The sequence below is a fragment of the Calidris pugnax genome, unplaced genomic scaffold, assembly GCF_001431845.1.
Source record: "Calidris pugnax isolate Ruff unplaced genomic scaffold, ASM143184v1 scaffold76, whole genome shotgun sequence".
Taxonomy (NCBI): Eukaryota; Metazoa; Chordata; class Aves; order Charadriiformes; family Scolopacidae; genus Calidris; species Calidris pugnax.
In genome coordinates this window covers 1,277,055-1,300,990 of record NW_015090827.1, presented here as the reverse complement: position 1 = coordinate 1,300,990, position 23,936 = coordinate 1,277,055, and the positions used below count along the sequence as shown (strand labels likewise).

The 23,936-nt window shown below is 46.5% G+C and overlaps 2 protein-coding genes across 2 annotated transcripts in view; one reads left to right on the top strand and one right to left on the bottom strand.

Annotated features, from left to right (window-relative positions):
- Positions 1 to 1,881: 1,881 nt before the first annotated feature.
- On the bottom strand, positions 1,882 to 11,460 carry ASB4 (ankyrin repeat and SOCS box containing 4). Its single transcript, XM_014940256.1, has 5 exons — positions 11,177 to 11,460; positions 8,186 to 8,485; positions 4,664 to 5,154; positions 3,492 to 3,605; positions 1,882 to 2,070 (listed from the first exon to the last, which is right to left on the bottom strand). The coding sequence occupies exons 1-5, from the start codon at positions 11,388 to 11,390 to the stop codon at positions 1,882 to 1,884; spliced, it is 1,308 nt and encodes a 435-aa protein (XP_014795742.1). The 5' UTR covers positions 11,391 to 11,460.
- Positions 11,461 to 14,282: 2,822 nt separating this feature from the next.
- PON2 (paraoxonase 2) overlaps positions 14,283 to 23,936 on the top strand; it is a 44,318-nt gene continuing 34,664 nt past the window's right edge. Inside the window, exon 1 of the mRNA XM_014940230.1 lies at positions 14,283 to 14,356. Within this exon, the coding sequence (XP_014795716.1) occupies positions 14,283 to 14,356 (74 nt within the window). The remainder of the gene's footprint in view (positions 14,357 to 23,936) is intronic.

The following is a 23,936-nucleotide window of genomic DNA, read 5'->3' as shown; positions in this document are numbered from 1 at the left end:
TGCTTACTGTTGGTCTTTCTAACTCCAGCAACAGAAGCAATTAAAGTGCATCAATCAGGTCTTTTTTCCTGTGATAGGGATGTTCTCCAGTGTTTTTAACAGCTTGCAAATTCCTATGACTATAATCAGCCTGATCCCACTGTGCTCCCTGTCAGACGCCACAATGGCTATAATCTGGCACCTGCTTGGTACAAAGCTGGGAGCTGAGGCCGGGTGCCCACAGAATAAAAATTAAGCATCTTCACTGCAGAGGGGGAGGATCAGAGGGAATTTGGGATCGCTGGTGACAGCCTTTTTTCTTCTCTCTCAGCAAGAGAATCCTGACTACGACAGGTCAAAAAATGCCGCTATTGTTCTGCCTTAAACCTCCCTCTTCCAGATGCAGAATTTGACTTCCAGAAGCAGGCAGCATGGGGGTATGTTCCCAATAAAACCAGCTACCTCCGTGTGTCTGGCTCTTCTGGACTATCCAGCTTGTCCCTGTGCCAGGCTGTTCAGAGAGCAACAAACATTTTCCTGCCTTGACCAGTTTGCAGACCCTTTTCCTCACGCCTGACTTAAATCGGCCATCGAGAAAAGCACTGGGTTTAGCTAATCTAAGCTTTCTCCATCCTTCCAAACTCGCTGCTTTTCCTTGGTGGATCCCCATCACCTGGAACTGCCTCAGGTGGATTTTTCTGCTGACAAATCAGATCCTGATCACTTGCCCCTGTAGTGTCTCCAATAGAGATACCTCAGCCAACTCTGTAGAAATTTTCATCAGTTAAGTATTACAACTGTATACATTTATTACAACTTCATTCGTATGAGAAAGCATTTTCTCATGACTTGTGCTGTCTTTGAAAGTCTCTGCTGACTCTAGAAACTGTTAAATAGCAATCTTCCCTGCTGTCTAGCTGAACATCAGCAGAGCTCTGAATTGGGCTCTCTCCTAACACAGAGTTCCTGCCTTGGTTCACAAAAACTGAGTTGAAAAGGAAGCAAGAAGTGATTCATAACACTAACCAATCTGCAATATTTCTTCAGGTGCTGCTATTGCCACTTTGTGAGACACAGACACCCTGAACAGCTTGGCCCCTCCTGTCCAGCTGGGAAGAGCCTAACATGCTGTGGGCTGTCTTGTAAAGAGATAATAATAATAATAATAACAATAATGATGATCGATAGCTTCACAGTCTGAGATGCACTGAGAAGTCAGGAACAGAGACAGAGTCTGCTAAAATCCACCTGAGCACGAAGAGCAACGTACAGAGATTTCCGTTCTGCAGGTTCCAATATTGTGATTGATAGTGGAAAAAATGCTTACAATTAAAAGGGATATTATTATGACAAAGCTTTATAAGACACAGAGAGGTGCAGTGAACAGTGAGCTGACACTGCACGGAGAGTCAATCCGCGGGAAAATCTGGAAACTGTCGGAATCCTGTCTGTGGTCACCGTTCAAAGCAGCCCACCCATTCCTTTCTGGAAAAGCCTTTCTGCGACACTAATAAATGTCCTGTTTTCTGGTGGCATCCTTTCCTTTCACTCCCAAAATGACAGCCAAAGGAAATTACAGCGAAACAGTCCCAGAGGTTGTTCAGGTTGGATCTCATGCTATCTAGCAGGCGGCGGAATAAATAGGGAAGGCAGGGGCAGCAGCGTGGTTTAAGCGAGGCTGAACAAAGCAGAGAAGTGTGGGGGTTTTTTGGGGGGTGCTTTCCAGCTCTGACTCCCCCAGCGTGACCCACAGGCTGTGGCTGTGATTCCTCCATGCAGGGAAAGACAGTGGCTGCGGGGAGAGGCGGTAAATCCCGTAGGGATTGTGGCTGGATCTCCAGCCCCCCATAGAGACGTGGGGGTCTGGGCAGGGAGAGGACTCGGGGCCGGCTCTGCTGCAGCTCAGTAGATGATTCCTTCTGGCTCCAGCAGCAAGTACTTCTTCATGGAGGGGGGGATGGAGAGCAAGGGGACCCCTCGGTGGCACCTTTCGGAGAGTATCGCGCGGATGGCACATCTGCATAAGTGCATGAGTGAGCGCGGGGAATTGCTGCAGACGGTGAACAGAGAGTCATAGAATTCCTGGTGCCGCTGCAAAAAACACACAACCAAACCACAAGCATGTTTTGGGGCAAGAAAGGCTGTTTCCCTTCCCTCCCCTTCCCCTGCCCGTACGCAGAATGAGGTGAAAAGCAGGGAAAACCATCCTGTCCTTGGGAGACAGGTCCAGCACCAGGGACTGGCGCTAGCCAAGTGCCTGCACAGAACTCTCGTGCCTGCCCCAAGTATGCGGTGGGAAGCTAAGGACCTGGGTGAAACCTTTCAGCTCCCTATGTCTTATACCCATCAGTTCGAGGTGCACTGCTTACAAATGATGCTGAAATAAAAGAAGCCAACAGTAAATATGTGTGCCTATGTGTGGCTTGACCTTATTTTATAATCTTGCTACTTGATGCATCTGTTTACATGTATTTTCAGTTACACTTTATGTATGGAAAAGTATAGATTTGTGTCCGTACTTTGTCTCCAATTTCATGTCAAAGCCAGCAAATAGTTTTGACAACAAAAATGAAAATCTCAACAAAGAAGTAGAGCAACTGTGGACTTTTCCAAATTATAATGTTCCAATATTTAAAATAATTTCTTTCATTTGAAAAAATATTATTCTTCTTATTGTTATTATTATTAATATTATTGTTGTTCTTATTGTTCTTGTTCTTATTAATGTGAAAAACGACCTTTAGCTTTTAATTTTGTGTTCACCCAGAATGATTTTTTTAACTTTTTCTGAACCTATCTGACCCCAAAGAAGTCTCAAGCTGTATAGCTCTGCATTATAATACAGATGGAGTTACCTAAACATCACTGATAATGTATAGCAGATATCAGTGCACTGAACTTAAGCACTGATTTAAATTTTTTTTTAAAATTAATAAAAAAGTAGGTTTAAAGTGAAATATTTGGACTATGAGGATTTCTGAATTAAAAGGTTACTTATGCCAAAGCATGTAGTTTGTCCCACAATTTTGCCTTTTGTCAACATTTTTTCCTCCTTGGTCTCATTTTTCATTTAAACTGCCCCTTGTATTTGCAGCAAACCAGACGTGCTCGCAGAAACCCAACCCATGCAACAGGACCTAAAGATACATCATCATTCCCCTGCAACACAGTACTTTTAAAACATCTGCTGACATAAAAAAAAATATAAATACATGTATTGACAGGTCTGAAGAAACCTGTCAGCCAGAATCTTTGCACTTGCTGAGCACAGGGACAGCTGAGCCCCCTCCGACAAGGGGTGCTCCTAAGGGTAATGTTGTGATGAAGATTCCTGAAAAATACCTCTTTTTGTCAGTGGGTGATATGCTCTTGTCAAGGGACTGATATTAAATGGGGAAGCCCCAAAACTTCTGAGATGGTCTCCTCTTTCAAAAGCCTTCTCATTTTTCTGGCATGGAGAATGGAAATAATGAGCTTGGATTTTGCTCAGCTACAACTCATTGAGAGCCTACCTCAAAGACGTCATCAGGGATGGCTGCTTTCCACTTGGACGTTGACTTGATGTGTTCGTAGGTATTGACGACAACCTCCACAGCTCTGGGGTAGGAATGACAGGCTTGTAGCACCTGCAGGCAGGATGCACAGAGACCGTGAGTACCACCAAGAAGCTGGGGCTAGCCTGGGTGCTTGCCATGGAGCAACGGCGTACTGAGATGGGGATGGCCCAAGAGCTACCAGAGGACAAGGTTGGAGCTGCAAAAAGGCATAAGCCATGTCCACACTGCCCAGTGCAACCTGCAGCAAGAGATGCCAGGCTGGTCCCCAGTGGAGTTGTGCATGTCCCAGATTCATACCGTACAGGATCACAGAATGCTATGGAGTTGGAAGGGACCTCTGGAGATCATCCAGTCCAACCCCCTGCCAGAGCAGGGTCTTAAAACTTTACATTACACAGAGGAGGAGCTGCAAAGTGTTGCTGAGGGCACTGGATGAGAGAGAATGAGTCCTGATTACAGCAAGATTATTTAGATAAGAAGCCTGTCAGCTACTTCTGTCAGTGCCTTGGGCTTTGCAGACATTTAGAAATTCTTTGGGAGGGATCCTGCAATTATTTTTCTTTTTCTTCTTCTTCTTTTTTTTTTTTTTTTTAATTTAATCAACTATGAGCCCAAGCCCAGCATTTTGCCTGAATTTCTCACATTTCCTGGGGACGAGCCAAAGCTTTACTGAGATCCATTTCACTTTGAATAGACATGAATAGATTTTTAAAGGCCAAAAGTGTCAAACTGAATCAACTGGTCTGATCTCCACTCTTTGACAGAGGCCATGAAATGCACATTTCAAGTAACCCAGTTAAGCCTGCGTGGAGCCAGGTTTGGAAAAGCCATGTAGGTTTTCTGAAACGAGAAAGTGAATCAGCTCTGAGAAATGAGGCTTGAACCAGCATCTGGGTTTGGTGTTTCAGGTTGGTTAGGAACAAAAAAGGGATCCGGGTCTGGCTTCTGACATCAGCAACTGAAATTTCACTTCAGTTAAACGATCTCACAAGGTTTTGGGCGTTCTGGGCCTACAAGACTTTAGCAAACCCAGCCACCACCAGCCCCCGAACTCTGGATCTCCCACCCCGTTCCTGCTCAAGGCATCACCTTTCTCCATCCCCCTACTCTACGAAGCCAGCCTTAACCTTGTGGAACTGCAGAGGGTATATCCGAGCGGCTCCGTGATTCAGCAGCAGCTGGTAGCAGACGTCGGGCTGGGCCGCTGGCCGCACAGGCGTCACTTTAATGATGTACTGCAAGGGGGCACAGCCGTTGACGTCCATGATGTTGGCTTCTGCTCCCGCCTCCAGCAGCATGTGCAGCAGGACGTGGTCACAGTTCCAGGCAGCTTTGTGGAGCGGGGATTTGAAGTCCTCGTCGCGGGCGTTCACTTCAGCTTTGTAGTCCAAGAGCATCCGGCAGACGAGGTGGTGGTCGGGGCTGTAGATCTGATCCTTGTAGTGAAGGGCCCAGTAGGCCGCACAGGCCAAGGGGGTCTCCATGTAGGCATTGAGAGCATCGACGTGCGCCCCTTGTTCCACGTAAAAGGCCACGAGCTGCGGGATCCCCAAGCGCGCAGCGGTGTGCAGGGGGGTCTCCTCATCCTGGTTATTTGTTTTTAAGTTCACGTTCGCTCCTGCCAAAGAAAGATGACGGGGAAAAAATAGTGAAGGCAATGAAATCCTGGTTCGGATGTGTCTCTGCTTGAGCCCTGCTACCCAAAGAGAAGGTGAGGGTGGGCAACTGGCTGGAAAGGTGCATGGGGGAACACAAATAGGTAGGGACATGGATTCTGCATCTCTTAAGCCTCCAGGGAACCCTTAGAAACTTCAGGTTCTTGGATCCAGCTTCAGATGTGATAGCTTGGCCCCAAGCCTTATCAGAGCACTGGATTTTGGAGCAGCATGCGGGTCCAGATTTCTGTGTAAAATGCTATTGCCTTTAAATGAGGAACTGAAGGAAAAAGGAGAGCTTTCCTCCTGCTCCGGAGAATAGCTCTGCTCAAATCTATACCCTGGGAATGCTTCCTGCAGCACCTCATGAACTGCAAGCCTGGAAGAAAGGACTTTTTACAATAGATCCATAGAGGATATAACAAAAATCCTAAACAAGATAGCCAAAGTCCCCAGCTGAGGGTCTGGAGCCTGTTTTCAAGCTGTTAAGGGGACTGGTTGCGCAGAGTGGCTGTGGCTGCTGAAGCAACAGCACCATCTACTGAGGAGCAAAGGACTGGGAGATACTGGAAAAAATCCAGCACAGGCTATAAAGATGATCAAGGGGATTATCTCTGCTGAGGAAAGGGTGAGAGACCGGGGGCTGTTCAGCCTGGAGAAGAGAAGACTGAGAAGGGGTCTCTCATCAATGCTGAGCAATGTCTAAAGGGTGAGTATCAGGAGGATGGGGTCAGGCTCTTCTCAGTGGTGCCAGGGACAGGACAAGGGGCAACAGGCACAAACTGGAGCATGGGAAGTTCCATCTCAACACGTGGGGAAACGTCTTTCCTGTGAGGGTGGCAGAGCCCTGGCAGAGGCTGCCCAGAGAGGTGGTGGAGTCTCCTTCTCTGGAGACATTCAAACCCTCCTGGACACGTTCCTGTGGGACCTGCTCTGGGTGACCCTGCTCTGGCAGGTGGTTGGACTGGGTGATCTCCAGAGGTCCCTTCCAACCCTGCCGTTCTGTGATTCTGTGAAGCAGATATGGAGAAGCTCCAGGCTCCATCCCTAAGGAAATGCAAATACCTGCAGGAATAATCCTGGACACTGCTCGTGGGAAAAGAGGGAAGGTAGGCAAGACCCAGAGCAAAGCAGAACCCTAGAAGTGCCATGGGCCCAGCAGGCTGCGGCGAAAAGGAGCTTCTTCCAGAGATGGAGGGTGCTGATGTTGATGACTGTAGGGTGAACAAGGGCTCCTTGAACCTGTGGCCAGTTACTGCAAGTACTCATGTAAGATCCGGTGCACACTCTGGTCACCCCTCTTCTCTCTGGACTCACGAAAGCCCTTATGTGGCCAGACTTACACTGAGACTGAGGTGTAAGAATTGGGAGGGAGGAAGCAGAGTCAAAAATTACCTCTGGTCTGGGAAACCCGAGTGCTAATGCTGTTAAGCCACGTTGAGTGTTAGTCATGCTAGATGTTCATGAGAGCACCAGCAATCTAAGTTTGGAGGTGGCAAACAAACACGGGATCAGTTTTGCTTGGCTGGCAAGTTGCCCAAATGAGAAGTGGTTAAAGTGCATTTACCTGAATCGACCCAGCGTGACACCTCGGGGTAGAGGTGGCAGGGTGGGAGATGCCTTCTGGAAACTTTGGTGCAGGGACATTAACCAAAGCCCCAGTTTCAGCTGTTGAATGGTGCTGCCACGTGTGTGTGCAGACCCGCCACGTGCTGCTCCAGAACCTCTCCTGTTTTGTTAGTAGTCATGATATTTAGCTCATTTGGAGATTTGAGTTTACCAAGTGCTTTGGGATGAAGGGTGGCTTGTAAAGTTTTATTATTCTGCTGCTGATGGGTGGGTGGAGAAAGCCTACAGAATACATCCTTTCATTTGCATTCATCCTATGCAACATTTTATAAGAGTACATTTGACTTTTTAAGCTTTTTCCATGGTAGCAAATTCAACTCCTGCTGTCAGGACTGTTTGCTTTGGGCAGGACACAACTGGCAGCATTTATTTGATTTATTTTCCTTTCAACTAAACAAAATAATATGTATCTTTCCAGTAGAAGGAAAGCGATGTGGTTATTCATTCGGGACTGCAGATTGCCTTGCCCACAAAGCATACTTGGGCTCTGCATCTCAAGAAAAGCCTTTAAAAACAACACATGTAGCAAAAAACCCCCCAAAACATTTGTATTTGCCGTGGCACAGTGTGACGAATAGGAGAATCTGTCTGTTTGCAACTTCAGAGTTGAACTGCCTGACTTTGCTGTGCCTTTTATGTCTGTCTTCTCCTGTGCCCTGAGTCAGCATCCATGTGTTGAGGAAATAGTGTGTGACACCAATATGTTTATCCAGGAATTACATCTATTCATAGCTTCACGTCTTACAGATGACCAGCAGCATAATGTATGTTGCTTCAGGGGGAAAAAAAAATCATATAGAAGAGCCTTTTACCCCAATCCATACATAGATGCAGGAGTTTGGCTGCTGACAAAGGAAGAGATGGTATGAAAAACTACATCTGGCTTTTCAAGGTCAGGTCTTAAAATACAAGTGATTGGAAGAATTTTATGAGATCAAGAAAATTTGAACAAGAAAGAAGAAAAAGGGGGCACATTTTTATGTTAGATGAACATAAACGTCTCAATAGTAAACTTAGGTGAAGACGAGAGGGAAAAATTAGAGAAACAGAAACTCCCTGATTCAGAGGGCCTCTCCTGCGGAGGGACTGACTGGGCAGTGGGCTGGAGGCACCGGGATGGGAAACAATCCTGGAGTAAGGGCTGGTAGCCAGGGGGAGGGAAGGACAGATGGGGTGAAGAATCAGAAGGGGAAAAACTTCCTCTGATCAAAGAGATGGGGAAAAGATGTCTGAGTTGAAGACGTGGGTCAACTTGGAAGAGCTAAATACATGTGTCCTTTGACAAATTGCCCCCTGAGAGAAAGCAGGGACCCTGCCCACTCTCTCTAGTGATGCCAGGAGAGACCTTCCAGGGCTTTACCTTACCTCTCCAAAGCAGCTGCCGGGCACAGGGCAGGGAGGCTGGTGTGGTACAGAAGTGCAGGGGCGCCTGCCCGCTCATGGAGAAGCAGTTGAGCTTGGCTCCGTGGTTGCACAGGATCTTGAGGCACTCCACGTTTGCCATTTCACAAGCGATGTGGATGGCGGCTTTTCCGTTGGGCCGGCAGTTGATGGTAGCTTTGTGATTGAGCAGGACCGAAAGACTCTCCAGATGTCCATACATGACAGCCAGATGAAGTCCAGTTGCCCAGGATATTTTTAATTTGTAGCTGGGCAGCCAGTACCCTGTACAAAGCGAAAATACTTTACCATCCTTGGCAAAGACTTTTCCTTGGACTAGCCACCTACTGAGGATAATTGAGGGGGAAGGAAGGACTAGAGCTTTGCTTTAATTTACTGTAATTTCACCAGCTACAGCTTAGTTAGTGCATATGAAGTTCTCTCAAGCATAACTTCATTTTCATTAAGCACTTTTACTATGTGTGCTGAATAGCCTGCCTTTTGCAGAGAGATTTCCCACATAGATGTGCTTGGAAGGCAGCTTTTGCTTTTTTTGTGACCTGGGCAGGCTCAATTTAAAAAAATATATGCTTAGAGCATTTGAAATGCCACCAGCTAAAAAAATATGGGAGAAACGGGATATTCAGCCTGCCATTAGCTGGACAAAGGTGGCAATGGGATAAGAGGGCAGCATTTCCTTAGGCCAGTGGCTCAACAGAGAGCTCATCCTGCCCTTTCTGCATGGGAGGTGGCAGGATCTGGCACGTCAGGAGCTGGATTGAGCCCCCCAGCGAGGCATGGCATGGAGCTGAGCCCTGGCAACGCGGCTGCAGCTGTGTGACAGCCCTCCTGCCAACTGCTGCCCCTGGGGAGCACGCAGGGAGGAGTCTGGGTGCTGATGTAAATGCAGTTAAAGAGCCAAATAGAAGCGTGACACTCTGGCATTAAATTTTGCTCCAAAATGTTGGGATTTTTCTTTGAAAATTTCACAATGATCTGGGCTTTGTTTTGGTTTTGTTGGTGTTTTTTTTTTTTACTTTCAAACAGGTATAAGACCAAATAACACTTAAATATTTGTTTCCAAAAATAGGACTACATGCTTTATTACTGCACAGTCTCAGAAGTGATTACTATAATCATTTGTTTAATAAAAGTAAAACACAGTAATAATGTGCAGAAGGGTAAGAGTAGTCTAAAACCTCTTCTTTTCTCTCTCTTTTTTTTTGGTTTTTTTTTTTTTTTTTGAGATACAGCAGCTGTATATTAGCTAGAATGTGCCTATAAAATTTTCTGGGTTTGATTAATCTATTTCGCCTTGGACGAATGCCTAGTTGAATACTGTTAGCATGTAAAAGACACAGAAAAAAATACCAAAGATGTATGAGGTCAAATTAATTCAGACCTTCATCTTTGAATTGTTGTATATGGTTTTTCAACTCAATGTCATAATATCAACCTTAATGTCTCCCCTCAGCCTCCTTTTCCCCAGGCTGAACAACCCCAGCTCCCCCAACCGCTCCTCATAAGGCTTGTTCTCTCCAGACTTCTCAAAGAGACCTGTCTTCTCTTGGGAAGAGAGGCAGCAAAGCCACTCTGTCACCCATGGCATCTCCTTCCCCCCTCATTGCTCAGGGCTATGGCACAGCCCAGGCTGTCTGAATGGGTGGGCTGGTGGGGCTTGATTTTTCCCCCCTCTCCCTCCTCAAGGAAATCGCTGTCTCGTATCACAGGTGATTCAGAATAAAAGTAAAATTTGCACAAGAGTTGATAGAGTGCCCCCTGCCTTCCAAAGTTAATACACTGCTGTGATTTAGGCCATAGGGTGCATTTACCTCTCTATTATTGGAAAAAGGAGAGACTTCTCCAAAAGAGACAGGCTAATGCTTGCGGTCAAATGATCCACAATGAAAAATCTGTGCATTAATCCTGTAATCTCAAACCACAACCAGCATGTATCTCAGCCTGCTGAGGACAGAAGAAAAGGTATTTTAAGGCACATTCATCACTGTGTGGGTTAGTTCAGACACTGGCCCCGAGGGAAGTACGTCATGACTACATAATCCTTGCCCTAATGAAATCCAAAGAACAGGAGCCTATCATTAAATCAGAGGCAAACACAGAAAAGGAGAAGAGGTGGGATGTTGTCCCTTCCCTGTGCCACAGAAATCAAGGGCATTTGCTGTGCTGCTGGGACTGGAGGTCTTTATCTCCACGGAGGATTAACTTCTGGCAAAGCCTGGCCATTACTGTTTTGTAGATACAAAGAGCCTGTTAGCAAGTAGGTAATGAAGTGTTGGTGATTTTAGCAGACAGCAAACTTGTTTTATTGCTAGAAGTTGTTAAGTTTTTGGAAACTCAGTGTGTGGCTGAGAACTGGTTTGGGTTTCATACACTCCAAAACAGATGTCTTTTCTGGTTGTGTTTTTCCAGATGATTTTTCTGTTTTGATAAACTAGCATATCCTCACTTTGTGTCAGTTTGAAAAATAAATTTCCTCCCATCCAGCAACATCCAAGGTCTGCTGTATTTCCTCGGCTCTCCTGAGCCAGGGAGAGTACTACCACTGCAAACTGAAATGGAAGAGATTTAGTATTTTATGTTTCTAAATGGTCTGTACCCACGTGAGTGGCTGCAAGTATATACCACACATAGCCTGCAGGTGTCTATTCTGGGCTTTGCACCTGAATTCTCGGCGAGGCAATGGCAAAGGACTCCTCATTCTGGCCTCCCTGAAGCTGCAGCAGCTGCCCCAGGAGCTTGGAGGCTCCAGCTGGTCTCTGGCCTGCCCTCCACCATCCCGGCTGGTACAGCTGATAAGCTCCCCTCCTGCGGTGACCGTGGCCACATGAACCCACTGAGAGGTTACTGCCTAAGAACCGCCTTAAACTGCAGCTTCAGAAGAGGCAAAGGGCCACAGCTTCTTGAAAACCACTCAAACCCATCTACTTCCTGGCTGGTGAACGCTGCCACCTTTACCTTGTTTGTAGGATGCCAGAATCAGGTTTTCATCTTCCACTTCAAACACCGTGTCCACGTCTATCTTCTTTTGGCTCAAGAGCTTCTCCAGTGTCTCAAAGTCATTGGACTTCAGGGCTTCAAGAAAAGCCTTTTTCACCACCTTTGCAGCTGCAGCTCGAGTGATTTTCCCCTCCATAATCTCTCCCTCTTTGTACGTCTCCTCCAGGTCCATTTCCAAACGTATTTGTTTGTGCTGTGAAGAGGGGTACGCTGAGGTCCCTATAGCACAGTTGCATGCTGAGGTTCCTGAAGACCAGAAGGTAATTTTATCACTCGGTCATGCTGATCTGCTTGTTCTATTTATATGAGGAGCATTTCAGGCATCGAAATGCCACTCTTAGATATCACCACACTCTTTTTATGAAAGCGAGGACAGACACACCAGCAATAACACCAAAATGAGAGTTATTGCCATGGGCTTTAGCCACATGAAGCTTCATTAACCACACAGTTGCCCCCTGCTCCTGCCATACACTTACAGTAAAAAACACCAGTCCCCAGTGATGCTTCCCAGCTGGAGAAACACATTTCCTTCCGTCGGTACCATTGCTGATTTACTCACTGCAGTGGGATGTGATGCTCTGCCTCACTGCCCGCTGATGCCTTTTAACAAGTCCATTGTAGAAAAAAAAATAAAAATAATAAAAAACCCCAGGGCACTCTTTCTGTGGGAGGTACCTCACTCTTCCCTAGGAGAGCGTTTGTGTGTTGGTCCTGCTTTCATTCCTCCAGCCATCGGGCATCAGGCAGACCTCCACAAGAGGCCCCCACCACGCTGGGCTCACATGCCCTCATCTGCAAAGCCCCAAGGGACCATTGAGTCTCCTGTATAATGCCCTGAGCAGAAGGATTTCTCTGGTTTGCCCAGGACCCACAAGCAGTGCTCCTGAGAAGGAGAAATGGTGGGTTGAGGGGGCTGCAGAGCTCTACAGCCATGTTGTGGGGTGGGGGATCTCACACACTGCAGGGGGCTTAGGTGGGAATTAACCCAGGCACAGGCTGTGTGGGTCCATGGGCTCTTCTACTTCCCCCGCCCACCCTTCATCTGTACTCAGACCTTCTGCCTCACAACCCCACCACCCACTGAACACTTCCTCCTCCCTCCCTTTTCCTTCTCTCTTTGCTGGTCCTGTCCCTGTGCTGACAGGACTCTGCAGTGATGCAAACCCACACAAGCTGCTGCCATGCATCATGTAGCAAGTGGTTCACATCTGCACCCACTTGGGTTGATGGATGAGACCATAGCCAGAAGGACACCATCCACACTTAATTTAAATCACCAAGCAAAAGGGATGCCATTAAGAAGAAATTTTCATGTTCATCCTTCCTGGGATTTTGGCAATTTCACATGGAGAAATGTGAGCCAGGTGATCCTGGAAGTCGGAGCAGCCTCTGTGTCCATAGGGTTTCCAGGGATTAGGCCCCTCAGGCAGCCCCATGAGGACCTGCAGGACCTCCCTCCGTGGGGATGCTCACCAGTTCTCTCCCAGAGCCAATGCTCAACAAAGACGCTACAGGACAGCAGTTCATGGAGAACTGTGAAATTTGGTAGTTCCTTCTACCTATGTGCTTTCAGATAAAGAGTACTTTATAAAAGCTATTTCCCTGATGTATTGAACTTCACAATAGAAACACAGTGGGAAGAAAAATAGCTTGCCCTGGTGCTGTAGGTCCCAGGCAGCTCATCTGGGACTTTTTAGGCTTACTTAAGAGGAGAGACCTCTCCATGCTCTCCATAGCTGTACACTCCCTCCTGCATGACTGCCTCCCTCTCACTTTGTTACTCTCAGTAGTGGGTGACACCACTTCATGCTTTTAAAAAAAGTTTTAATGCTTGCCTGGCACAAGCAGAGGGACAAGGTGTCAACTGCAGATCTTAAAGGCTTCTTGTTACCCACACCTTTTTTTTTTTAAAAAACCCACTGTATTCCTGAAAAGTCACAGATGCACAAAGCCGTGATACATAGCTGCAGTCAGCTCTTCACCTCAGTCACACTCTTTGATCTGAAATGGCCCAGCTTTTCATCTATCATCTTTCATAAAGAGCCTTAGATGACACAAGGACATTCCGTGGATGCTGGAAGGATGGTGCCAGCACATCTCCCTGCTGGTCTGCTGCCTGTAGGCGGAGGTGCACCGGCACGTAGCTGTAAGAGATTGCTGCACATCTGCTGATCCATCCTGCCTGTTCCTGGCTGACAAGCAAGGTGAAGTGATTTGTGATGGCTCGGCCCACGGTGAAAGGGAAAGCTGAGTAAAATTGACTTCCATCTGTCACGGTCCAAGAGGAGGTTCAGGGACTGTGTGTCAGACCAGATGATGCACTTCAGTGATTTGCGTGGCCCTGCTATGACTTTCACAGAAATTTTTCTTAACATTAATGAGTTTAAAAGAGAGAGATACAGGTATTATAGATACCTATAGCCTTTATAGTTAGTGTTTTCCTGTAAGCTGCATTTGGATCTAATATTGAAAAACCTGCTCATATGAGAGCACTGTTGTACATATAAGAATGAGGAAATGGTTTTATGTTTTACATAGGCAATCACAAAAAAATTAGATTGACTTTTTAAAGCACAAAATAAGAATTTTTATTAATGTGCCTGAAGTATAGTAAAAAATAATTTGATAATACATAAGTGCTGTAAGTCATTGGCGAGGCAAAAGGACCAGTTTTCACTATGTCTCTAAATTTCTGCTATCCGTGGAATTTCCTACAGGCTTCTCCCCCACCGTACCACAAGGTGGCAGTTTGATTTTGAAAGTCAAAACTGTTGTCATCCAAGCCCCAGGGCTGCCAAATATTCTGAACATCTTGCTGTGAAACAATAGCCCATCACTTGCTCAGTATAAATAACAGGAGGAGCATTTACAATACTTAGCAGTTAGACCTGAGGCCACTGGGATGGGCACTGTGGACTCACACACTGTATCTGCTAAGAAAACCTGGTTTCCACATTTGGGGTCAATTATCTAAATTACCCAGTTAACTCAAAGGCCTTTTTTTACCAGGGAGACAACTCCCACCCCTAAGCTTTCCTCCTGCTCCACACAGTGCCACAACATGCTCCTGCTCATAGGACAAGCCAGAGGCCACACAAAGAGGATGGATCTGCCCCTCATCAATGGGTACAACAGGTGAGAAGAACCAGGTGTGAAGGGGCCCAGGGAGCAGGAGAAAAGAGCAGAGAACCTTCTCAGGGTGCACACTTCAGGTGATGGGACTGACTTCAGATGGGCTGCTGAGGACCTTCTCCATCAGGGTTCTCACAGGCTTATTCTGGAGCCCACTGAGGTCAAGGGGAGTATTTGCAGTGATTTCAGTGGGCTGTGCCCTTTGCTGGGTCGGGGCTGTGCTTTTTGTTGGGTCGGGCATCACTGAGCCAGGGAAAGCTGCCTGGAGGTGAGTTTATGAATGCTATCAGGGTGGTGGTATGAGAAGGATGACTGGTGGCACAGGAGCATGTATGAATATGCTTGTAGAAGACAAAGACAGGCTTAAGGAGAACAGGATAAAAGGTGTGCTGGCAGGCTGTGTGGAGTTTGTCTCCTGAGGAGCCCCCTCACTGGCACTTGCTGATGTAGAGCAATAATCTGTTGGCAGCTCCATAACTCACAGCAGTGGTGGGAACAGCTCGAGCAGAGCTTTTGGAGGTGAAAACTAACATCCTGAACTCTACGCTGGGGCAGGCAGAAAGCCAGGGAAAGGCGAAAGGCTCCGAAAGAGCGGGGGTGATGCAAGCGGAGCGGTGGAGGAGCCGCCAGAGGGAAGAGCCTGGCAGCTCCATGGCAGCCTGCCTGCTCTGCAGCAACCCTGTCCCAAAGGCCATGCTGGCAGGGATGGGGATGGCGAGGGGCAATAGAGGCCCCTGTGGCTTTAGGGGGGTTGGTTACAAAGGTTCTCACCCCACGCTGACAAAGGGGACCTCAAAAAGTTGCCTGTGAGCTCCAGCTCTGAGCCTTGCAGTGGCTGGGCAGGCCTGGCTAGTGAGGCTGCAGCCCTGCCCTCGCAGTGGCCCAGTGGGTGGTTGGCTAAAGCTGGTTGCTCAAGCAGCAGCCTTTCTGAGGAGCTGTCTGCCCCACTCCAAAGCCCTACGTGTTAAGGAGGAGAACATACTGAACGTCAGATCTGTGGGCCCGAGGCAGAAAAGCACGATCCTTGAGTTAATCCCACGCTTTCATCCCTTCTGAAGAGGGCACGCTTGTAAAAATGCTGTGGTGGCAGTGATTGCCGTCCTCTGGCTTTGCTGTGGCCCTCAGAGCCCCTGCAGCATCAGGGAGAGCCTCCTGCCCACGCTGCCTCCCTCCCGGCAGCACCGCACCGAGCATCCCTCCCGCTGCCCAGCATCTCCCCTGTCTGGGGTCCCGACCCGGGTTAAGCATAGCCCTCTCACTTATTTGCATCACACATCCTTTCGCTGATATTAATATTGAATTTTTTTCCCCCTGCTGTACATCTTCCTGCCTTGCTTTAGCCGTTGCTATATTTTATCTGATTTTCTTCTGCTGGGATGTTGACTCTGAGTGTGAAGATCGCATAAATCTTCCCTGTGCTGCTTGCTTTACTTATTAGTTTAAAAAAAAAAAAAAAGGCAAAAGCTTTTTAGCTGTGCCAGGTGCAAACTATTTTCTCCAGGTGCTCAGCTGCAAATCACCCTTTGAGAAAAGTCCTCTCTGTGAGTTCATCCCTGTGGCTGGATAACTGAAACCTTCTTAGTACCAGTAGTTTGGAATCCTCCTCTTGTTCTTTAGCATGTTTTCCACCTTTGTGCTCATTTGCCAGGGATGGGGGAGAAAAACAGTCCCAGATCCTCAAAGGCATTTAGGCATAAAACTCCCAGCTCCCTGGAAGACAAATTCCTAGGAGCTGGGAACCTGTGTATCTTTGAGAGTTGGGGCTTTCTGGTTTTGTTCACAGTAAAGCAAGTGTAATTTAGAAATATGGATCAAATGAGGTGCTTAAGCCCTAAGGTATGTGCCTGTTACAAAACCAAAGGTTGATGCCAACAATGCTGACTCTTGTTCTCATGGAGCTTCTTGCCCGAAGGCTTTGTGGCAAAATCTTAGCCCGTCCTTCCTTGGGTTTTGGTTTGGCTTTTATGCCCTCTGTTTCCATTTTCAGCCCCAGGGACCCGTTTCCTTCATTCCTGCACATCATTCCAACTCCTGCTATCAGGGTATTTATTAAGATGCCCAGAAACTCAGGGTTGGGTGTTAAGGTGTTGGCTGTTGTATTCAGAATGTTTTAAAATAAGGAATAATGTCTCAAAAATTACTACTAAGATAATATAATGTTTAGCTGCTTGTCCTATGAAAAGTAGGCACGAAATGCACTTATTCTACATAACAATTAAAACAAACACCACATTTGCTGAGGCACAAAGCTTGTAGATCCTCTTTGATTTAAAGGGCTTAGGTGTTGTAAACAGAGTGCATGTACACAGTCAGAAACTAAAATCAGGTGGACAGTGTGTTCAAGGCATAGAAAGGAACAAACCTTGCCTGTCCATGCCGAGTGGAAAATTCTTCTCATACTTTTGCAGCTTGATGGCACAGTGTCCGACAGGATTTAAAACAGTGGGATTTTGCAACCAAACTTAAAATGTGAATCTCTTCCACTTCTTTTCTCCCTCTGAAGCGAGGCACGGACTATGGGTTTCAATGAAGCCTGTGGAAAGCAGTTCTCTAAAGACAAGTGTTCCTTCACGGGCGCCAGACAGCAGTAATTCACTGCCCTCCCGGGGGCTGTGTCTCTCCTGCCCGCTCCCATGCCCGCCTGCCCGCTCCTTGGCCGCGCTCCCTGGCTGGGGCTGAGCTCCCGCAGCGCTTGGCCAGGGATGAGACATTCTCACCAGGCTCTTCCCAGCAAGTTTGGCCTCCCCTGCCCAAGTGAGATCCACGAAGAGCTGAGACGGTGTCTGTGAGACAGTTCCTACAGACCGAGTTCTTCCCTAAAGCCACAGGGGTTTTAGGACGGGCAAACAGCCCAAGTGTGAAAGGATCTCCAGTTTTGCAGCTGCTCTAAAATGCTCATCTTTTTGGATCAAAATATCAATGTATGAAGGAACACGTTACAGCAGAAGCTGTACCGGTGTTCTTTGAACAGCCATCAGGCAGCCTAGGGTTAAGACTGTTCCTGCTCTGAAGGATTACATTTGAAGAGATGCCAGAATAAAAATCTTCCAAAAGGGTGGAATGTGTGGGGAGGGAAGATGAGATACCAGGAAATAAGCAGCGTGTCACAGACAAGGCTGGAGGCAGCGGTGAGGGACAAGGACAACGCAGGTCTGTGGTGGCTCCACCATCATCTTGCGCCAGGACAGAATCATAGAATTGTCTGGGTTGGAAGGGACCTTTCAGATCTTCTAGCCCAACCATCAACCCAACACTGAAAAAAACATGTCTCTAAGCACCACATCTACCAGTCTTTTAAATTCCTCCAGGGGCGGTGACTCAACCGCTCTCCTGGGCAGACCATTCCAAGGCTTGATAACCCTTTCCATGAAGAAATTTTTCCTAATATCCAATCTGAACCTCCCCTGGTGCAATTTGAGGTCATTTCCTCTTGTCCTATCGCCTGTTCCTTGGGAGAAGAGACCGACCCCCCCCCGGCTACACCCTCCTTTCAGGGAGTTGGAGAGAGCGAGAAGGTCTCCCCTCAGCCTCCTTTTCTCCAGGCTGAACACCCCCAGCTCCCTCAGCCTCTCCTCACAAGACTTGGTCTCCAGACCCCTTACCAGCTCCGTTGCCCTTCTCTGGACCTGCTCCATCACCTCAGTGTCTGTCTTTGGTTGGTTGTCCTCCTCCCCAGTATTGCATCCACCTTCCCTGAAGGGGACTTAGGTGTGGAAATGACAATATGGTTCCGTTGGTCTAAATCAGAATGTGCGTGTTAGATGCTGATTTTATCGGTACAGTACTGGACAAATCTTGCAGGAGTTCCAGCTCCTGTTGACAGGCATCCAAAATCTGTGGGGATGATGCAAGGCTGGCTTGGCCTCGACGCCTTGGTGATGGGTGGGGAGCAAAGTGGGTGAGAAGTGAGAATGCACAAATGAACCCTTACACCGTGGAATAGATCTCAATATGTAGATTCACCAGCCCGAGTCCATTAGTATAAAAGCCAAGAAAACAAAAGCAAATATTTCCCATTTAAGCTTACAGTTGCCTTGATTTATACCGGTTATTAAAAGACTCCCTGTGGAAAGAAAATAACTAATGTCAGCATTTACCTCCTGAGCCTCTGAATGACTAAACCACTAATATGGCAAAAACATCCACGGCTTATAGCTATTTATATTTTGATTCTCTATGTATTGGGGCTTCTGACATTCTATATAATACCTATTGTAAAATTATATTCACTTTAATGAGGTCTGAGTTCATTTGCTAGATCTGTACAGAAAAATGTGCTTGCAGTATTAAAAGCACTTTATTTCCATTTAGAAATCTGTTGCCATAGTGACCAATCACAACTTTCTCGGTAGCTTTGTCTAGGAATCGGACGTAGGCTTTATTTTTGCTTTGTTTAATTTTTTTTCTCCTGCATTGTCTGGCCAAGTCCTCATTTAACTCATTTTTATTCTTTTTATAGTCTGTCCTTTTCCAACCGTATTCTCAATTAAGTCAGTAAGAGTTCTGACTGAGTTTAAAATAAAGCCCATGATTTGGGCTCTTCCTTTTAAATAACTATGTAAGAAAGATGAAAATGCAGGGCTGCACACTGTGGGCTTCTGTTATCATCAACAGGTCACTCAGACCCAATATAAGAATGAGTCCTGAGGAATCAAAAGCATCGGGAGTCTGATACCTTTAAGCATCAATATAATAGTCATGTCAAAGATAGGGTGGATTGCATATAAAACTGAAAAGCACTTGGAGAAAAGCCTTGCTATTGCAAGAAGACTCTTTGTAACCAAACCTTTAAAAAATATCAACCCACTTATCACTCTATTGCAGCCCAGACCTTGTCAGTAACGTACCTACTTCTGAGAAATGGTAACTTAAAGGGCTCGTTTTATTCCTGCTTGAAACACATATCTTCTCCAAGAGAAGAGCAGGCTGAAGAGCCCTCACACCACTGCATCCTCTCCTCCTGAGGTTGCTGGGGGATTTTTGCATGGGGAGAGGCATGGGAGTATTTCTGAAGCCAGGGGAAGCAGATGGAGGAGGTGGAGTTACTCATTTTTGCCATCACCTTTCTCAAGGCCAGACTTTTTTTAACTTGGTAGGCACAGGGAAGCCTAAAAAAACTCCACGCAAACAAGCCAGAGTGAGAAGGTTTGGAAAATTATGTGACTCTTGCAGCACGACAATGCTCAGATCAGACAAGAAAATGTCTGTTCCTCCTTTATTCCAACACCAATACCTGCAGGGTAGGCATCTGACTCCAGAGTTTGTCACGTCATCTCCTGGGAGAGACTCTGGAGACACTTGTAGGGTGAAATTTCACTTGTCCCAAGATGGAAGTCAAAACCCGATCAGGCTTACTCTAGAAATATTAATTTTTCTCCATTAAGAATAAAGGAAACCAAATATAGTCTGGATTACTTATAATCCTATGTAGGAGGGTATTTTTAAAAGTAAATTATAGATGTTTGTCAAAGGCAGTCATTTAACCAAAATTTAGTTCAGCCACCTGATTTTAGAACGTGCTTAGTAAAATTATGCAGAAATAGAAGTCAACTAGGAAATATATGCTGTGGTGATAGCAATAACTATTTTCAAATACTATGAAGAAATAGAACATTATTGTTTTTCTTTTATTACTTAATCGTATTAGTTATCAAACACTCAAATCAAACTCATGATACAAAACCTGTTGTGCCATTCAGCAGACCACATTGTTCTTCTTAGTCCATCGAGCTGCTCATCCCTGACTCAAGGGAAAGTGCACTGAAAGAACTAATAATCACACAAATATGCCTGGTTCCTGGAGAAGAGGTCTGCAGAAGAAATCAGAGAATTCCCTTCTGAAAAAAAAAATCTTACTTTCCCTTCTAAGGCATTTTATTTTTGGTCTTAGTTAAAATGACCCAGGAAGTGACAAACTCTCCCAAACCTTGTTTATATGAAGGTAAATGAACTGATTTCTTCTTCATTGTGTTGATATTTTTAAGTCAAACTAATATGGTCAAAAATTTAGAATTCAACAGGTTCTGCACTGTGTGTATCTCCACACTGTGATCAGAAATGTTAAGCTTCCCTCAAAGATGCTAATCAAAGGTTTAAAATTTCTTATTATAAAATAGAAATTTGCCTTTTGCTTTTAGAGTTCAAATTTATGCTCATGTCAGAACAAAAGGTGAACCACAGAAAAAAATAATCAGGCAACGTCTCCTTAAACCTGTTGGCAGGTTTCAACTCTGTGTTAAGAGTAGTTTTTAAGCTGTTGAATTCTTCATAAGATTTATTCTCCAGCCCCTTCACCAGCTTCATTGCCCTCCTCTGCACTTGCTCCAGCACCTCCATATCTCTCTTGTATTGAGGTGCCCCTCAAGGGGTGGCCTCACCAGTGCAGAGTACAGGGGGACAATCACCTCCCCGCTTCTGCTGCTCACACTATTTCTAACAGAAGAATACAAGAATAGAGGAATACAATTCTAATTTCATACCCAGCTTTAATCTTTCACAAGCCACATGGCCCTGTCCCTCCTTTGAAGGGCCGTCATCCATCAGGATGTTTGAGGAGCTGGCTGCCAGGAGAGCAGAATTCCACCTGCAGGACCTCAGGGGCGTACCGCCAGGGCACACTCCTGCCCCGAAAAAGGCAGTGTTATTTGCTCTCTGCTTCTCCAGGGGCCCAGCCGCGGCGGCGCAATCAAAGCCGTGGGTGACATTCTGCACAGCCAGCACACGTCAGCAGCCAAGGGCAGATGGCCTGGGAGGACCCCTCTGACTCCAGATCCAGCCTGGCCTCTCTCCACTTCAGCAATTCTGGCACCTATGAAATAATTAAAGCGGCTCCAGCCGCGCCGCCGCTTCCAGCTGCGGCAAGAAGTGCTGCTGCAGAGGAGACATTAACCAAGGGCTGGGCTAGCACACAGCCTTGCCCGGGGCTGGTTTTGACAGTGACATCTTCTGACATCCCGCCGTCACTGAGAACCTTCGCGTTACCTCGCGCCAGCAGGAAATAACCAAAATATGCTCGCAAACTTATTCGGAGATCCAAATTTATGCAGAAGCCTCGGGGCTGCTGGCGGCTGACAGTGCTGGTGTCTCTGCTCAGCTCTGCAGAGGACAGGCAGGGACCTCTGCCTGCTTTGAAGCAGGACTAGGCTGAAAGCCAGACCCTTCCTGCAAGAGCCTGTTCGACATCCCCACCAACAAATCCATGGAGGCCAGTAGGTCGAGGGAGGTCATTCTCCCCCTCTGCTCTGCGCTGGGGAGGCCACAACTGGAATCCTGCATCCAGTTCTGGGCTCCCCAGTTCAAGAGGGACAGGGAACCGCTGGAGAGAGTCCAGTGTAGGGCACCAGAGATGATGGAGGCAGCTGTTAGAGCTGAAGAATGCCAGGTTTAAGGAATTGCCCAGGTCTCTGAGCAAGCCATCCGCAATTTCCCTTTCATCAGCTAGCAGGGTTAAAGTGTCTTTAGGCCACAGCCTTTGTAGAGGAGCTCGTAGTTTCTGTGACCAACAGTTTTGAAGCTTTTTTCCCTTATCTTTCAGAATGAAAGGCACAGGCTCTGCTCACAATTTCTGCCTGGCTTTGTGGTCAGCAGCTTTCCTGCCTGCCAGTCTGTACTGCTACCCGAAGCTGGTGCAGCACCTGCTTGTGAGCAGCGATCTGATGGACGTGCCCGTCTCTGGTGGACATGCTGATGGACATTAGCACCGTCCCAAGATCTGCATCTGTTCAAACCAGTAAGTTCAGTTTAAGATCCCATTTGTCTGCCTTTGAAACTTTCCAGGCCGTGCTGACATCTTCTGCCTGTCTCTGCAGTTAAACTATGGTGTCACCCAGGCTGGTCTCTAGTTGCCTTCTCGTGTCTGCCCTGTCTTTGTGCCTGTGCATCCTCCTCTGGCTCCGATTCAGTGTTTGTGAAGCAGCTCTGGGTCAATCAGTGCTGACTCCTCACTAATTGTCTATCTGATTTGCCCTCGCTGCCCTCCGTAGCTTGGGTCCCTCAACACCCTCCAGAGTCTGGAGTTGTCGTGTTGATTCTATCACATCTGCATTGCAGGCTGCTGCATTTAGTCAGACCAGACCCAAAAAACTCTTCTGGAATAATATTCTGACCTTTCATCCTTAGTGTAAATCCATTTTTTGCATTCTTTGGCAATACAGGTATCAGTGAATTTACTTCAGATCAACATCAGTGTAAAAAAGAGCAAAATCTGGATGAAAAGAGAGCTTCAGCTTGTTAAAGTTTGTTTGGTAAAGCACACGGTGGTTCATTAGTGCCTCGAGCATGATGCCTTTTGAAATAGTTTGTTGTGAAATCCAGATCTGTGTGTACACAGCTTCTGTATTTAATCTCTTAAAAAGATGGTGGTATGTGATAAGGGAGAACATGTAATGGGCACATCTTCCACTAGTGGAAGATTTAAAGCTTTCCAAAGCTTTTAGTAGAAAAATAAAAAAATCCCTTTACCTTCACTCACGGAAACACTACCTTTTATTTCGTGAGGAAGTTGTCTCACTTCCCTCTATTATAAGCTGGGGGAGAGAGTGAGGGAGGGAGGTTGGGCATCTCCAGAGAGCTGCTGTCCTGCTTCACCCAGGCTTCCCCAGGTGGAACACATCCACCCTGGGAGGTGTTTACAGGGGGCTTCTTCTCTTCCTGGTCTGTAGAGGAGTCTCAATGACTAAACTAGAATAAAACCTGTCCTGTATCCTAGCTCTGCTCACTTGGCTTGGTACATGAGAAATGGCAGCTCAGGGAAGATTTTTAGATCTATTTTAAACGCCTTTCATATGAATTGTTGCCTCGAAGTGATTGTTTTCCTGTCCTGACTACTCTGGGTGGCCAGGTGGCTCAACGTCAGTGAAAAATATGGTAAAAGAACAACTTGCTTCAAGAGAAGACAGGAAAGTGAAAGATATGAGGAGTTACTAAGCAGGTAAAGCTCATCGTGCTGAGCTGAAAATTATTAGGAGCTGGGAAAGAAAGTTGGGGGATTTATGCAACTTGCCCCCCTTTTGGGAGCGTGGGAGTGAGAGCGTTGTCCCAAATCTGGGTTCTTTACCTGGTGTGCAAGGCAGTAACACACAGACCAGAGCTATTTCCGAGCTTATCCCATTAATGCGCAGAAATTAATTTCAAAATTTTCCCTTTTTATATGCTGATTACTACATATTCTAACAATTAATACATATTCATTGTTATTGTCTTTAATGATTGGTCAAGATTTTTCGCTTCGTATGTAAATTAGGGCACAGACTCTGTTTCCTTCTGCCATTGCTCTCTTTTGAGCAGGTGGTGTCACTTGGGTGGGTGGTCAATGAGTGGGTGGTCACGGTGTCCCCCTGCTGAAATTACCTTTTACCTACTTCTCCTCTAATCCTGGCAGCTCCAGGTGGTTTTCTGGGTTTGCTGACCAGGCCCACAGTTCATCACTCTCAGGACAGGAATATCCTGCTTATCAGCAAAGCTACATTGGCTGGTAGTTAGATAAATCATGTTGAGTTACTGTTTATTTATAAATGATGTTTGGGAGGTGTAGAGGACTTTTAGCAGCAATGGCAGGTTCCCTTGGTAGCTTTGATTACATGTT